At 26.4% G+C, this 16,610-nt stretch overlaps 1 protein-coding gene and 1 long non-coding RNA gene across 2 annotated transcripts in view; one reads left to right on the top strand and one right to left on the bottom strand.

Moving 5' to 3' along the window:
- LOC111629840 (glutamine--fructose-6-phosphate aminotransferase [isomerizing] 2-like) overlaps window positions 1-12,362 on the bottom strand; it is a 44,438-nt gene extending 32,076 nt beyond the window's left edge. Inside the window, exons 1-9 of the mRNA XM_023373749.1 lie at window positions 12,192-12,362; window positions 6,092-6,199; window positions 5,890-5,979; window positions 5,616-5,741; window positions 5,471-5,529; window positions 5,246-5,374; window positions 4,273-4,334; window positions 4,106-4,185; window positions 3,534-3,557 (exon numbers count right to left, since the gene is read on the bottom strand). Coding sequence (XP_023229517.1) covers window positions 3,534-3,557; window positions 4,106-4,185; window positions 4,273-4,334; window positions 5,246-5,374; window positions 5,471-5,529; window positions 5,616-5,741; window positions 5,890-5,979; window positions 6,092-6,199; window positions 12,192-12,198 — 685 coding nt within the window. The 5' untranslated portion in view covers window positions 12,199-12,362. The remainder of the gene's footprint in view (window positions 1-3,533; window positions 3,558-4,105; window positions 4,186-4,272; window positions 4,335-5,245; window positions 5,375-5,470; window positions 5,530-5,615; window positions 5,742-5,889; window positions 5,980-6,091; window positions 6,200-12,191) is intronic.
- Window positions 12,363-15,583: 3,221 nt separating this feature from the next.
- On the top strand, window positions 15,584-16,273 carry LOC111629836. Its single transcript, XR_002757406.1, has 2 exons — window positions 15,584-15,716; window positions 15,799-16,273. It is a non-coding gene; the product is annotated as an uncharacterized LOC111629836 (long non-coding RNA).
- Window positions 16,274-16,610: the final 337 nt, after the last annotated feature.

The raw sequence follows: 16,610 nt of genomic DNA, 5'->3' as shown, positions 1-16,610 counted from the left end.
TCTGAAGTATAATTTTTTATTGTTTTTATATTTTTCAATATATTTATTTTGTTTGTACAAAATAAAAAAAATAATTTTTTACGATACAAGTCTTCGTTAGGCTTAACATCAACGAAAATTCAACGCGAAGCGACACGCAACGGAGAAAAATTTCAACATCGAATACATTAAACTATTTTTTCGTACATAAATCTGTTATCCGAAATATCAGTTATACGAACAACCCCAGTCCCCAATTGATTCGGAAAATCGACGCTCTACTGTATATATTATGAGGCTGATTATAAATTTAGTAAGTGAGTGGCTGCAGACACTTCAATATTAGCTTGTACACTCTCCAAACTTATTGTATTTTCTTGCAAATACAAGCATGTTCTTATGTGGAAAATTGCTTGTTCCTGTACTTTTTAAACATGTCCTTCTTCACTTGGAAATATAAACTTATGAAATGCATTGTTCAGAATTAAAAATGAAAATACATTTCTAATGCTTTCAAGCACAGTTTATTTGTACATGGTTGGAGCAGTTGTCTCTTGCTGAAATAGGCACAAAGGAATAATCTACGACAATATCTCAAAGAAGTATTGATATTTATTCCGTTTCTATTATGCTTATGCACATCTTTGAAAACATTTATTTGGAAACCTTGAATATTCTTGAAGAAATGTTCTAGAGTAAATAGATATAGGCAACCTGCAGTCCTCTGACTTTTGCTATGATCCATATAGTATGTGTAATGTATGATTTGCAATAAAATCCAAAGTTTTTAGTGTTTCAGCATGATCTCACATTGAAATGTGTTGTATGATCTCTTACAGTAAAGATACCCATGCCTGAAATAGAACTGTTTCTGGATTAATTTAATTATTTTCCAGTGCTTTGATTGGTATAAAATCAAAGCAGATTTTCTGAATTTAAATCTTTGAAAATAAACATTTAGTTTCCATAACATATACATTATACATTAATTATAAATTTTTATTCTACGATTTCTGTAAAAAAAATATATGCACTTTGTTGCTAGAAGTTAATCATTTGTTGCCATGAATAATAGAAAATTCATTTACCAGTGCTGAAGAAATTATTATTAAAAAGCATTCGTGTAAGAATTTGAACAAGATTTTAAATTGTAAAATTTGAAAGTATTCAAATTTTTAAGACTTGATCACATTAAATTTTGTACACAAATTTATTTTAGAAATGTTATGCCCACTATCCTTTATTTTTAAAAATTAAAATTATTTTGATATTTATGAATACATTTTGACAAAAAGGATAATAAATAGTGAAAAAAAATTAACAAGATTTTACCTTCAAACATTTATGAATAGAATTTTCTTGTTTTGATTATACTTAAATTATGTCCATCACAGTTAAAATCCAAATATTTCAATAGGCTTAAAATATTCAATAAAAGAATTAGGCTAATCAAAAACTATTAAAACTGTTTTTATAATTATAAATAGAAGCAATTTAATATTTTTTTTTAAAGATTAATTTGAACAACTAAAATTTCAGGATGTTTGTCTAGACTCTAGACAATAAGCAACTCAGTAAGCAAACTAACGACAGTTAATTACATGTCATTGACATGCTCGCTTAACTACTTGTTAACTAAATATACCTTAAACTAGTTTGAGGTTTATCTAGTTAACAAGTAGTTAAGCGAGCAAGTCAAATGAGCAAGTTAAATGACCTATAGTTTGCAAACTTAAAGAAAAGATTCTTCTCTAAATATTCATGTTATATTATTTGAAAAGTTTAGGTTGTTATCTTCTCTACATTATAATGAATTATGGTCACTTAATCTGAATTAGTTATATATTATAATTTTAATAAATAATAGTTTAAAAACATGATGTTATACAGAGAAATATATAATAAACTCATTGAAATTTTTATCAATTGTAATTAGCAAATAAACAACTTTTACTGTAAGTTATACATGTGACCAATCACACAAACATGCTATATGGTATTTTCTATACTACAAGACATATCATACGTTAAAGTTTTCATTTGAAAATAATTTTTAAAATAAGGACAAATATTACAAATTACTTAGTTTTTCATTCAAATTACATTTGAAAAGAGAAACCCTACATAATTCTCTATGGCTGGGATGGACAACCTTTTTCTACATAAGGATCATAATTAAAACTTTCAAACTAGCACAGGCCACACAAAAAAATGCAGGTAATCAGAATTATTTGTTCATATATAATTATAAATTAACATATATATACTTAATGTGACTTCTGGAACTGATACAAATATAATATATCTGAAAAATTTGGCAGAATATTAAGTTCCTGCTAATTTTAAAATATTTTTGAGAGGAGCGTTGGTTAGCTGATTTCTTGTTTTACTTTTTCCACAAATGAATTTGTGGAAAAAACATATTCACAACTTGCAGAAAAAACAATAGAATTTTTATTGCATACTTTCTTAAGTTAGGAAATTTATGAAACTTTTATCAAAGAATATCAAAGTCTATCAAACTTTTTCTTTGAAAAGGTGTCTTTCAGATCAAAATTACTTTGCAAGTCTATCTCCAATTGAAGTTCATTTGATACATTTTCCATATTTACTGAAAAAGTCGCTAAAAAAGAAATCTGTATTTCATTTTCTCAGCTAAGGAATAGTTTAATAAATCTAGGTTAATAGTACATAATTTGCAAAGAAACCAAAAAACTAAAGCCTTACAGCTCTACACAAAGTGTCAAGTGAAATCAAGTTAAACTACAGGACATGTACAAAACATGCTCTTGGTATTTACTACAACTATAGACTGCTCAATGTCGGTATTTTACATTTTTGTTTTACTTTTATTTTATATATTTTTTGAAATATTGTGTGTGATGCAGGCTGCACAAATGCTAATGAGAACCTGGAATTGTTAAACCTTGCTCTATGGAATACATGTGTGTTTAAATGTAACCATTATATTAATTTAAATTTATCATTACAAACTTGAGGAGCAAATGACAGGGTTGATAATTCGAAACACTAGTACAGCAAAATTCAGATTTTAATATATAAGATAATCTAAATAGTCTGGAATCACTATATATTGTTTGAAAACAAATTTTGTTCTATGTCTCCAGATTTCTTAGATAATTTGCATAATATTCAATAATAATCATTATTTGAACCAAAGTGGCAATATTTATGCTAAAACTGAAAAAGTGAATTCTTGTGCATCATAATGATGAAAATCGACACACTTATTATTGTTCTATTCCATTTATTAGACAATTCAACAAGCATAATTAATAAATTCAATTCAACTTCTCGTAATCTTTTCAAAACATTTATATTTCAATAACCATATGATCAAATTCTACATTTGTTACGAATTCAGGTAATTTGTTAAACACTAAATACATATTTTCTATTAATTGCTAAATGAAAATCAAACTAAAAATTAAAATTAAAGTAAGATAATAACAACAAAAAAAATTATTTTTGCATTTCTTATTAAAAAAAAAATATTTAAAAAAAATAATTAAAAAAATAGAAGAAATGTGTACCTGAATTCTGCTTGTTGTCTGCATCTGTACAGTAGTCAAATTGTCAAAAAGTCAAATAAGGGAAGATCATGCAGAAAATAGACAAAAAGAGTGACAGATTAGAAATGAATAAACCAAACCATCTAGACCAAAATATATAAATATAACAAAAAAAATTAACTTTTAATCTGTTAATAATTGGAGACATGGAACCCTTAGCAAAGCAATGAGAGCAGAAATTCTTTATGAAGCAAAGAAAAAGAGATCCCCAAAAGAAATAAGAAAAGAAAAATGGATGTAGAGTTAATACATGAAAATAAAACAAATATACATATAATTTTTATTGATTTTATAGAAAATTGAAGAGAAAGATTTTATTCCAACAGAACAAAATGTACACCGAAATGTCTGGAGAATGCAGAAGAGTGCAGAGGAGTTTTGCATAAATGACAAAAACCTGCCACCACAACCACAAATTTATTAATATTCGAGCAAATATATTATTGCTTAGTGAGTTTAGTAGTTCAAAATTATTACATAAAAAATAATTTTTTTTTTAGAATTCCATTTATAATATTCTGGAAAATTCTTACCCTTACTGTAGAATACAGGAATGTAATCAGTTGATAAATGTGTTTTACTTTTTATGCCAACAAGAAGAGGGCTTCCTCTCCTAAATTATATTGTTAAAATATTAAAATTCATTAAAAATAAAATCCTAATTTTCCTGGATATTTGTTTTTATATAAAAGTTCTTTACCGAGTAGCCACACATTGTCCTGGATATTTTCTGCTTTTGAACACAAGAGCAAAAGCACCTTCCTGTAATATAAATTTAAGATAATCATTTACATAGATAATTTCATTAAAATGTTTTGTTAAAATGGTATTTTCACATACTTTAACTCAAATAACTTAAATATATATTCATATTCCACCTATAATTTGATAAAATGACTATTAAACTATTGATACTCATTCATCATATTTCAAAAATCAAATTCTGCTTCAAATATAAAAATTTGTGCAAATCAGATGCCAGTTTTTAGTATGAGTAAATCAAAAGATATGTGACACCAAACTTAATGAATATATTTTTGTTTCATGCATTTAATTAAAAACTTAAATAAAATTAAAAATGCTCTGATATAGAAAAAATGAAAAAAGGTCAGTATATGTATCAAAAATTAAATCTATTGTCATTAAATGTTAATACTACTATAGAATGAATCTCAATTATACATCTCAGATATAATTTACAGTTACAAATTGTTGGAATGTTGATTTTTGGCTATGTTCCAAAACATTGAAAAGAACAGTTCTTTTAAAAAAAGCTGAATGAATTCACCATTCCAATGATTTCTTGATTTGTTATCAATGCAAGTAAAAAAAAATATAGAAGAAATTGTATAGCAGAGAACAAAGCAATTGAAATTTTACTCATTTTCAATCATACATGATATAATGAAATAGCATTATTAATTCCACTTCCACATCTAAGAGAAGTTGTAAAATTTGGTCCTAAATTATCATCTCATTTATTTTAAGGAATATTTTGAAACTTAAAATTATTGTAAAGCATTTTAAAAATGGTATCTGAATTTATAGTTCCTTGTAACAGGAAGAGAATTTTTAATCATCTAATCATCAAATGTCCCAAACATATAAAAAGAAATATTCAAGTGTATGATAAAAATTAAAATATCATTTATAATAATTCAATTAAAACATACCAATTGTTGAATGACTTGTTCAACTAATTCTCTGAAAGAAAGATCAGGATGATCATCATGAATTAGTTTAACTAATTTGGCAATTACTTCGGTATCAGTATCAGATTCAAATTCAAATCCTCTCTTCAGCTGAAAGAATCAAAATGAAAATATATTTTTAATTGTAAATCAAAATTCTAAAATTTTTTTGATTACTTAAAATAAATATAAAGAAAAAAGTCTTACCAAAAGTTGTTTAATATCTTTGTAATTGGTAACAATTCCATTATGAACCACAACAAATTCTGAAGAAAAATATAAGAATTAAATTTCTCATCTACCAGTACAATAATATTTTTTACACTTATAAGAAGAATAAAATTATTTATACCATTATTCACATCCGATCTCTGAGGATGACTGTTGGGAATACTTGGAGCTCCATGTGTGGCCCATCGTGTGTGAGCAATTCCAACGTGAACTGTATATTCCTGATCAAAATCTAGATCCTCATTATCTACCAAAATAGGAATGAAAATCAATAAAATGTTTAAATATTAATAAAAAAAACATTTACTATAATTAGATTAAAAACCTTGAACTAAAAAGCAATACAAACTCTTTTTTTTTTTAAATTATTAAACTTGTAAAAAAAAAATACAAACTCCATATCTGATCTTCCAACATCTTTACTTTTCCACTTCTTCGAATAATAGACAAAACTGAACCATTGGCATTTCCATCTACAGCAATACCTGTCAATACACAATTTTTTAAAATTATTTTTTTGTTTTAAAAAGTAATAAAAATGTAAAAATATATAAATCTGATCTTATTGTTAATAAAAATTATAATTATTATTATTACCTGCCGAGTCATAACCACGATACTCCAACCTCTGCAGACCTTTAATGAGATATTCTAAAATTTCTCTACGTGTTCTGGGTTGCAAATAGTTCAAATACGCAAATATTCCTATAAAAATATAGAAGAATTAAACTATAAAAAAAATTCTATACAAGTTCTTTATTCATCTAAAATTTAAGAAATTTGTAAAAAATAATTTTGACAAGATTAATAGTCAGCTGCATGAAACATAGATTGACATCCCGCTTCTAGCAGTCTCTTAACAATTTGTTATTAGCATATTATGCACATTTCACCTACAAAATATCTGCATTATGATTTCCATAATCTGACAAGCGAGATAAATGATAGGATAAAGACAACTTTAAAGAAAAAGGAAAAAACATTTATAGTAATTTTAATTCAAGAATAGTTTTACCAATAAAAAATTTAAGTTGTTGATAAATATTAATTAACGATTTTATAAATTAAAAGGAAAAACTTTTGTAAAAAAAAATTTGAGTTATTTTAGTTGTTGTAATAAAAACTTAAAAAAATTGGTTTTAAAGTCAAGTATATATACTTTTTTATAATTTATATATTTCTGAGAATATAACTATTTGTTCTTGAAGTTGCATAAGAATTAACTTTAAAAAATGCAAACTGTTTTGCAAATTTCAGCAGTAACATGTTTGAAATGCTTGCATTCTTAGAGGCACCCACTACCTTAATGTTGTAAATCTGATTAAAGTATGTCACATTTTTACATCAACTTAATAATTTTTCTTTAGTAATGAATGCTTTTGAGAGTACAACAATAGATAAATTAACATTAAATTCTTTAAAAAAATGTTAAATTAACATTTTAAAAATACAAAATTCTTAAGGAGATTTAAAAATCACATTTTAAGTACACTTAGGAAGATCTTCAAAATGTAAATCCGATAGGCACATAACCAGAAAGCATTAAAGTTTGCTAGAAATTCTTCACTTTAAGGAAAGGAATTGAAATTATATTCTAAATATGCTATAAATTATAAACAGAAAAAATGAATATATTAAAAAATTAACATCTGGAGACAAATAAACAATATCTCTCACAAGGCTGCTATCATTGCATATACATAAGAAACAATAATGTCAACAAGATGACTTTAACCTTTCCATTTAAAATGATTTTACAGAATTTTAAAAATCTGTAACAAATAAATAAATAAAACAAACATTCAACGTTACATATTGATTTACATGAAAATATATTGTAATGTCTAATGTTACAGATAGAAAGTTGACCCCAATGTTTTTAATGACCTTTCTACAATTGCTGAATGTCATAAAAAATTCAAACCTCTTTCAAGCTTTAACATTCATATTCTTTATGTGTATTTTTAGAAGTAGATATGTCCATCAAACTGTTAACAGGTATGCAAAACAGGGTTGGAGTTCAGTTATAATTTAAATAATTCATGATTGATAAGTAATTCATTCGAGTCAAGGCAAGCAACATTAACCAAGAATTTCTAGTAGTAGTAAAGGTTTAAAAAATAATTATAACCTAGGCAAGTTTTTTCTGTAGTCTTGTCATTTGGAAAGACAAAAATTTTTAAATCAATTTTTATTGTTTAGAAAGACTATTAAAAAATAAAAATTTCTACTGAAGTTTGCTATTGGGTATATATATTAGTGAAGTGAAACCTATATAATAAATGTATACAGTTTGTCCCCTGGAGTTGTCTCTTTTCAGAGAGAACTTTTTTGTTTTAAAGACATTAAAATGTATTTTTTTAAAACTTTTCATTATAGAAGCAGTAAATTTAATATACTAAATTTTGCCAATGAACATTTTTAACTGTTTTACATTTTTTACAGAAGCATAAAAGATTGTCTCTGTGAATGAAAACTTTTTTGGGTTCCTGGTGATTGTGACAGATTTATGAGGATAATTTTTATACCTTCAATACAGTTTAAATTAAATACTAAAATTATATTTTAAATATGAACAAATAAAGAAGCTTTATAAAATCAAATCCATTATACTTAACAAGTCAAATAGAAATGATGCTTAGGGACCGTCCATAAATTACATAAGGGCGATTTCGGCAATTCTAGACCCCATCCACTCGTGTAAGAAACCGTAATATTTTCTTTGATTAAATATTTTACTCCCATAATAAAAAATGTGTAGAGCATGAGTCTGCTAGCATTATTATTCTATCACATCACACGAGATGGCATTGGTACAATGAGCGTTCTTAATAGAAACCGTCAAATTGAAGCTAAATTCAAAACTCCACCACTCAACGAGATCAAAAAATAAAACTAAGAATATTATGTAAGACGAGATCTATTACCCCCTACCCGAGTAAGAAATTGTAAGAAATCCTTGACACCCACCCACTCCAAAATACCTTACGTAATTTATGGACTGCTCCTTACATATGTCAAGTAAATTTTTTGTTGTATATAGAAAAAATGAACTTGTGTTAAATGCATCTTGATTATAAACTGAAAAATCCTAATGACAATTTCATATTATATGTATTATATGTCACTATATCTATACAATACATAATTTTGTAAAATGCAGATTTTTATCATTGAAAAATATACATTTAAGTCAATTTGAATGTCTTTCTATTGAAATGTATCCAAAATTGAAAACCTTTCCAATTCAAATTACTGACTTAAAATAAAAACAGAACAAAGTTTAATTAATATTCATATAAACAATATACAGATATACAGTAATTTGTATTTTAAAAAAAAACGAAGTCTTTAATTAAAAGTGTAATAGATCAGAATTTATATTCTGTTTCTTGAATAATTTCTCCCCCTCTTCTTGCCCTATAGACAGTAACATAGCTTTTATTTATGCATTTCATAGTTGTAATCCAGTGCAATTGAGCAGCTAAGTACTGAGAAACAAAAACTAGCATATCTAAATAGACTACCTGAACAATTTCTAAAGATATAAACAAACTTGAACCCTGTCCCCTTGGTGTGACAGATAGCTACCACAACTATCCATTCTAAATGATATTATTCAATGTTAGATTTCTTGTGCAACATATAACAGATAATATAAACAGCCTGTTTTCTTTTTAAAAGCTGTATTTTTTAACAAAAACAAAAAGACAGATGTATTGTTAGTAAAACAAGTAAGTGGCTTAATATGCACTGATTGTTTCCACAATGCATAACTCACTAGAAGACAATCAACATAATAGGTTCCAGAAAAAGTGATACAATAAGTTAATAAAAAATACATTTTACTGATAAAATGCAAATTTGATATTATTTAATGTTTTCAGCAAGTTATTCAAGTTACTATCTTCAAGTCAAATATTAAAAAATGTGATAAACAATACATAAAGTCTTCACTTTAAATTTTAAACAAGTTTAAGTTTTAAACCAAAAATAATAACAGAGTGCTAACTTGGGCAATTTATATTAGCATGAAACTATTAAAATCATTGAAAATAATATAATAATGAATAACTTTTAATATATATATATATATACACATACATACATACATACATACATACATACACATACTTGCTCAATAAAGCAAAACAAAATAACATGAAAAAACAATATCACAATAGATTGATTGCAGTCAATATGTTAATCTCAAATAAAGCAATTTCAAAATGAATTTTTCATGTCAATAAATATATAAATTATATTAAAAATTTATGAATTTTATTAAATGCAGAATAATCTTTATTTAAATGGTTTAAATTATAGTTACGAAAGGAAAGGCATCTTTCATATAATTGTCTAATATTTGTTTATACATTTTATATTTCCTGGAATGTATAAAAAGTTGTTTTTGACTGTTAATCTCTTCATTTAAATTCCATTTTAAAAAGGGAAAAAAAAAGAGGTTGACTAAAATTAATATAATGAAATGATATGTCATAAAACAAACTTCAACATTTATCCCATATGGATGCAAAAACCTGTTTTTTAACTTAAAAAAATTGCATTAACCACCACAAGTCATTTAAGCATGATAACTAAAGGTTACCAAGATTATTATATACCACCCTTACTGACCTATTTCTTCCTCTAGAAAAGTTAGAAACGATACCTGTTTATTGTATAAGGACAATGAACTGTATTTAGAGCATTTTTGTATAATAAGTTCTAAAAAGCAATTTTAAAAACATTTTTTTCATATCTATCCTTCACTTTCAAGAACGCTTTCTCCACATTTGATTTCTGGTTTCCGTCTTCATAAAAAAAATTTTCTTATAATGCATTTTACAGTTTTAAATATGCAATTTCTACCAAATTTCAACAAATTTTGATAAAGATTTTGCACATATTAAAAACATTTATCTGCAAATCTACATGTAAATTCAACAACAAACTCATGAATTATGGATCAGTGGTTATATACATGTTTTAATACTGATCATGACGTTAAAAATTTAAAAAGTTAAATGTTAATGTTTTAATAACAATATACTTTAAATTATTTATTATCTGTTGAGATAGTTCATAGTGCCCTTTCTCATTTAGTGCCTGAGGCATGTGTCCTTATCAGCCTCTCCCTCACTACATTCCTGTCAAAACTTTTAAAATTTAGCTAAAACAACAATGTAAATTTAATCTTAAATAAGAAAAAATATTATAAAAATGATAGCAGCAAAAGCTCCATCTTAAAAGAGTATAATTTATATGTATAAAATATTACCAGTTTAACTATAGAAGAGAATTTTAAAACATTCAAAACAATTACTCAAATATTTAATCATTTGATATGATGTGAAAGTTTAGATCAAGGAAAATTTTATACAATATTTCAGATAAGCATTCACATGTAAGAAAGAAAAGCATCAGACTAAATATTTTATATTATCTTACGCACAACTTATAAAATTTTTTTTTGCATATTTATAAAGATAATATCGATTGGAAATAAGAAAATTTAACCTTATCACTCAAATGACTATACTATATAAAATATGGAGGTCAACTTGTATATTTGGCAAATGCTAACTTGTTTTTGAACTCATAATAAGAAGGAAAGAAAAAAAGTTTTATTTCTATATATCAGATCTATTCATAATAAAATAGCTGTAAAAATCATCTATTTATTTCTGCAAAAGGAAAAGTAATTTATTAAAAATTTATTTCAACAGAAATATTAAATAATAAATAGATTTTGACATTTATTTACTTTTCTAATTTTCGAAACAGCATTTGAGTCATCGTATAAAAAGTATTTTTAAATTAAAGAGAAGTTTCTTTTAGACATAATTTAAAGAAGCTAAGTTGAAATTTTTGCATGGAATTTGAATATATTAAAAATATTTGCTTGGATATAAATCAACATTCATAAAATAGATATTGTGCACTGTCAATTCGTATGTCATATTTTAGGTAAGATAAGTATTATTAATAAGTCCGTAATGAGATAAAACTTATCAAAAACAAATATAAAACGTTATTGACATTAGTTACATACATTTTTGAAAGGAGAAAGAGAGAGACGAAGAATTTTGAGATTTTAAAGCCGAATCTCTGACAGACACATGGATCGAAAATCCTCCATAAATGTGCAAATCTTAACGTATTTTCAGATTCAATTACATTTAATTAATGTTTATTAACAAATTAATTAACAAACAACACAAAACTAGTTTATTTATCACTTTTTGTATTAAAAAAATGTATTAAGATGTTTTATGATAGCAATAACACATTAATGTTGAATGTAATAAAAAAAATATAAATTTAACAATAAGAAATTAATGTTTAAATAAAACTTAAACTTATATTCAATTTTTTAACTGTAATATATCAATGAAGTTAAATATATGTATATAAATAAATTACTGAAATAATTTTGAAGTAAAAAAAAATAAAAGTTTTAAATGAAGAAATTGTTATTTAAGAATGAGCACATTGAATTATTTATTGTTATTTTTAACAGGAAATTCAGGTAAAGAGGTACATTTATGGGTTGTACAGTACATTCTTTCCTGAACAACAAATATAGCTTATAAATACAAAAATGTTTAAGAAAAATATGATATAAATGTATGCATATTACTCATTTTAAACTAATACATTTACTATGTTAAATGTAACTAATTATATTACTCACCGCACATCTTTAAAAAATTATACTCTTGCACACGATTTGTGGTTTAGTAAAACTTGTAGAATTGTCAGTAGAAGAACGGTGAACCTTTGAATTTAAATACAAATCTATTAAACCTGTTTTTCTAGAAAATTGTCATCCAACGTGGCTTCCCATGTGACGTCTAAACATGTGTAGAAGGCGTGGTTTACGTCACACTCATTCGAACGTATTATTGGTCGTACCGTGTTACGTATAAATTTTAAAAATTATATATTAAAATAATTAATTATTACATCGATTTATTTTATTAAAACATACAAGAAAAAATTATATTTAATATTAGTTATAACGTTATTTATTTTTTAATGTGTTTTCAAACGTATATAGTACTGTACCTAACATAAATGTCACGTGTAATATATTAATTGTTCTGTCACATGTTAAGTACTGTACTGTACATTCTAACACAAATGCTACATATAATACATATATATATTTGTTTAGTTATAATTAAATACATAATTGTTTACATATGTGCGTTTTTACATACAGTATATTTAACAATTATATTAATTATATTGTATTTTTAAAGAAATATATATGACACAAACAGAAACACATAGAATATGTGTAGTATATGTAGCATTTGTGTTGTAATATATATATATAATATTTTACACAAGTCTTATGTATATGCTGTGTTTTTCTCATGTGTCATGTGTTATATGCACGTATTTTGAAAAATTTGCAGTACAGCTGTCACAGTAATTATATTTTTAAAACACATAACATATATAACACCCGTGTTAAATATTAAATTTTATGCATTTTATTTTAAAAAAAATACGATACACTTTTTTATGAAGCATTACATTTTTTACGTTATCTAACTTATATGTGTCAAATATAATGTAGAACAATTGTTATATTGTAATATAATGCTTGTAATGATATAGCATTAAGCACTTAATTATATATTATAATTAAATTTTATATGTGATATATATTATTATACTAAAATTTATAATGTGGGTAATATGTAAGAATTATAACATATTTATAAAATATATCACACTTTCTGAGTATTAAAAGAAATGTATACAGTATATGTTTTTCTTAACGGGGGACAGTAAGAAGGTCCTTTCCGCTTTGTGGGCAGTAAGAACGTCCTTTTCCATACCCAGACTAACCAGTGACCGAATAAGTAACACCATTGAATACTACTAGTGATAGCGGGTTTACGCCTGGAGTTTTCCTGGTTTCTTCACGTGTCTAAGACTTAAATAGGACCAGTTTCTCATAGAAAGTCTTTTCCAGGATGGTTTATGGGAGCCCCATGGCAGATAGTCTGTGGAACATCGATCCAAATTCCATCCCATCGTGGATTCTGCCAGGCCCACAATAGAGACTATTGAACGAGTCCGGACATATCAGAGACAGAAAAATTTCTGAGGTTTCTGTTTGGTTCGATTCCGGATCCTTCAGAGTGGGAGGCTGATTCCAACTGCCGAGGCCATTCGACCATTGAAATATATTCCTAAGTTTTTACACTTTATTTTATGTAATAATTATGTAATATAAAAATAAATAATTTTATAACACTTTATTGTAAATGAAATATATTTAAGTACATTTTTATATTTTTAAATATATATTTTACATTTTATTAATTCATTAATTTGTTTTAAATTTATAATTTTTAAAATTATTATTTTTATCGTTGCAAACAGGATACTGCTCATTACATAATTAAAAATTCATTCGTCAGCAAGTTCATAACTGATTTATTCTGATGCATCTGACAAAATACGTTGTCAAATGTATAAAACAGAATAAATCTGTTATATAACTAATTTATTATATACATATTAGGGTTTCTCATTTCCCGGTATTTTGCTTGTCCCGGGATAGAATTAATTATTTTTAAGGTATACAAAATATCTTGAAATCAAATGATATAATTATTTTCCATTTTTTAAAGTAATTTTAAAGTTTTGTAACCTCCAAAATCATATTAATAATGCTGTGTTAGGTCTATAGGCCTATAATAAAAATTACCTTTAAATAACGTAGAAATTTTCACAAATAGAAAAAAATTAATTAAAGTTTGCTGGAAACTGCATACAACAACAACAAAAAAAATGTTTTGAATTGAGTTAAAAATTAAAAAAATGAACTTCTAATTTAGAAGGTAATTTTCGTTTTTTAAATAAAATATAATACAAAATATTGCAAACTTTTATAAGATTTTAAAAAGCAAAGATGGTCAATACTCCGATAACTCACTCTAATTCTTATTTTAGTAATGAAAAGTCTTGCCACCGAGAATGCCCTTTCCGATTCAATTGATGTGATTGGAATAGTGTTTAATGCATTTAAGAGAAGACAGATATTATGTGTTTTTTCACCTGTAGCCTGGAAGCTTTCGAGTTCGTTTTCGAGATTGTAGTACTTCTTTCGCTCTCTAGTATTCTTGATTTGTCTACCTTGGCTGCTTTAATAGCGGCATCAAGCTTAGAGCTCGATAATTCGGCAATTCATTTGGCTTTAATAATCAGGTTTATGAAGAAAAACTTCATACTTGCAGACTTTGTACTCGTTTGTATCCTTGCCCAATTTGCACAATCTGGCGTCAGGCATTTATTGAAGCTACTGGGCATGGTTAAAACTCAAGACAGCGTAAGCACAATTATTCCAGATATTACAGGTTCCGACAAGTAAAGAATTTTTATAGTCATGCCACAAATAAGCTATATATTGATTATTGACCATTTGTGACATGCTATAACGAGCAAAAATTTAAAAAAACGAATAGATAGGTTTAAAATTAATAAATACAAATGTATTCTGGCAGTGAATGAGTTAATTATGCTTTCTATTTGCAAAACTCCTCAACCTTAACACAAAATAAGAAAAAAAGTGAATTTTTAAGAAATTTGCGGGATTTCCCGGGATAAGAAAAATTTCCCGGGATATTTCCCGGGTTAAAAAAATAACCGGGATCCCGGGATCCCGGAATCCCGTTTCAGAAACCCTAATACATATAATACTAGCGGACAGAGGACAACCCGCAGGTAGAACGGGATAAAATACAGTATTAAATAAAAAAAAGTATTTAAAAAATAAAAAATTGATATTTAATTTCTAATAAAACTAACTTGAAGTTTGGACTACGTAAAATATATTTATGTTCCCAATAACAAGTACAAAAATTAATTTCAAAATTTCTTTATATACCACATTTTAAAGTAGTAAATCCAACAGAACCCAACTTTCTCTGGCAAAGTCCTATTAGCTAACAATTCAGTGAACCTGACACTGAGTTATTACAAAACCTCAATGATGCAAAAAGTTTCTTATCGATTCCCTATAAAAAATGATAGGGAAGTTTCAGATACAGTATTTTGGAACACGATATCTCCCGAACGAATCATCGGATCCGAGAAACTTATTGAACATCTGAAGATCCATCTCCATCTATCGACATCTAATTCGTTCAAATCCAACAAGAAATCTAAGAGGAAGAGAAATCTAGAAAGAGTTAAGGTAACAAAAAATCTCTTTAGCGTAACGTATGTACAGTACAGAGAATAAATTTTATTTTATTATTTTATAATTGTAAATATAGTGGCGGCCGGATGGCCGAGGAGATTAAGGCTCAGCCTACTGCTCTGGAGAACCCGGGCGAATAACTTCCAGTAACTTTTTCGGAATGGTCTGCCCCGAGTATGTCGACTCTGTTTCTCACCACCCAGACGCTTCTATTGTGAACCTAATCGAATTTATGATGGCTGTGATTAAAACGGTTCTCTTATCGTCCGCAAGGCAGAATTAAAAGTGGAAAAATCTTGAATATAGTAATGTAAAGTTGTTTACATTATAACCTATAAAATGTATTTATATTTAAGCAAAAAGTTCTAAATATGAATTTGGATACTTGTAAAGTTTATCATGTAGCCAATCGTAACAAAGGGTTTGATTATACATAATCATATAGATCTTAAAATTTCTTGAAAGCAATGGTATAACTACAAAACAGTAGGATTAGCTGCATGTTGAATTCCGTTCTTACATTATAGGTTTGACCAAAACCATTATGGATAGATAAGAAAACACTCTTGATATCTTTGAATACTAAGTGCTTCTCAGGGCCCTAAGATTGCGTGTGATCGAGGCAATAAAGGTAACCGACCATCGCTCTGAGGGCCCGGGTTCGAGTTCTGGAACAACTCACAAATTTTTATAGACGGTTTGATCTAAATGTAATTATGTATTGATCTAATGTATTGAACGCAATCTCGTCCGTCAGGTCATTCCACTAAGAGCTTTATGAAGTCCATAATGAGCGTGAAAAAAGATCCTTTTAATGCCCGCAAGACTAAAAAGTTAAGGACGTTACTGAAAGTGGCATGAAATTAATATAAACTTTTAAATATTAAT

The sequence above is a fragment of the Centruroides sculpturatus genome, unplaced genomic scaffold (genome assembly GCF_000671375.1).
Source record: "Centruroides sculpturatus isolate CEXI.00-Female unplaced genomic scaffold, Cexi_2.0 scaffold588, whole genome shotgun sequence".
Taxonomy (NCBI): domain Eukaryota; kingdom Metazoa; phylum Arthropoda; class Arachnida; order Scorpiones; family Buthidae; genus Centruroides; species Centruroides sculpturatus.
This window is presented reverse-complemented; position numbering and strand designations above follow the sequence as displayed.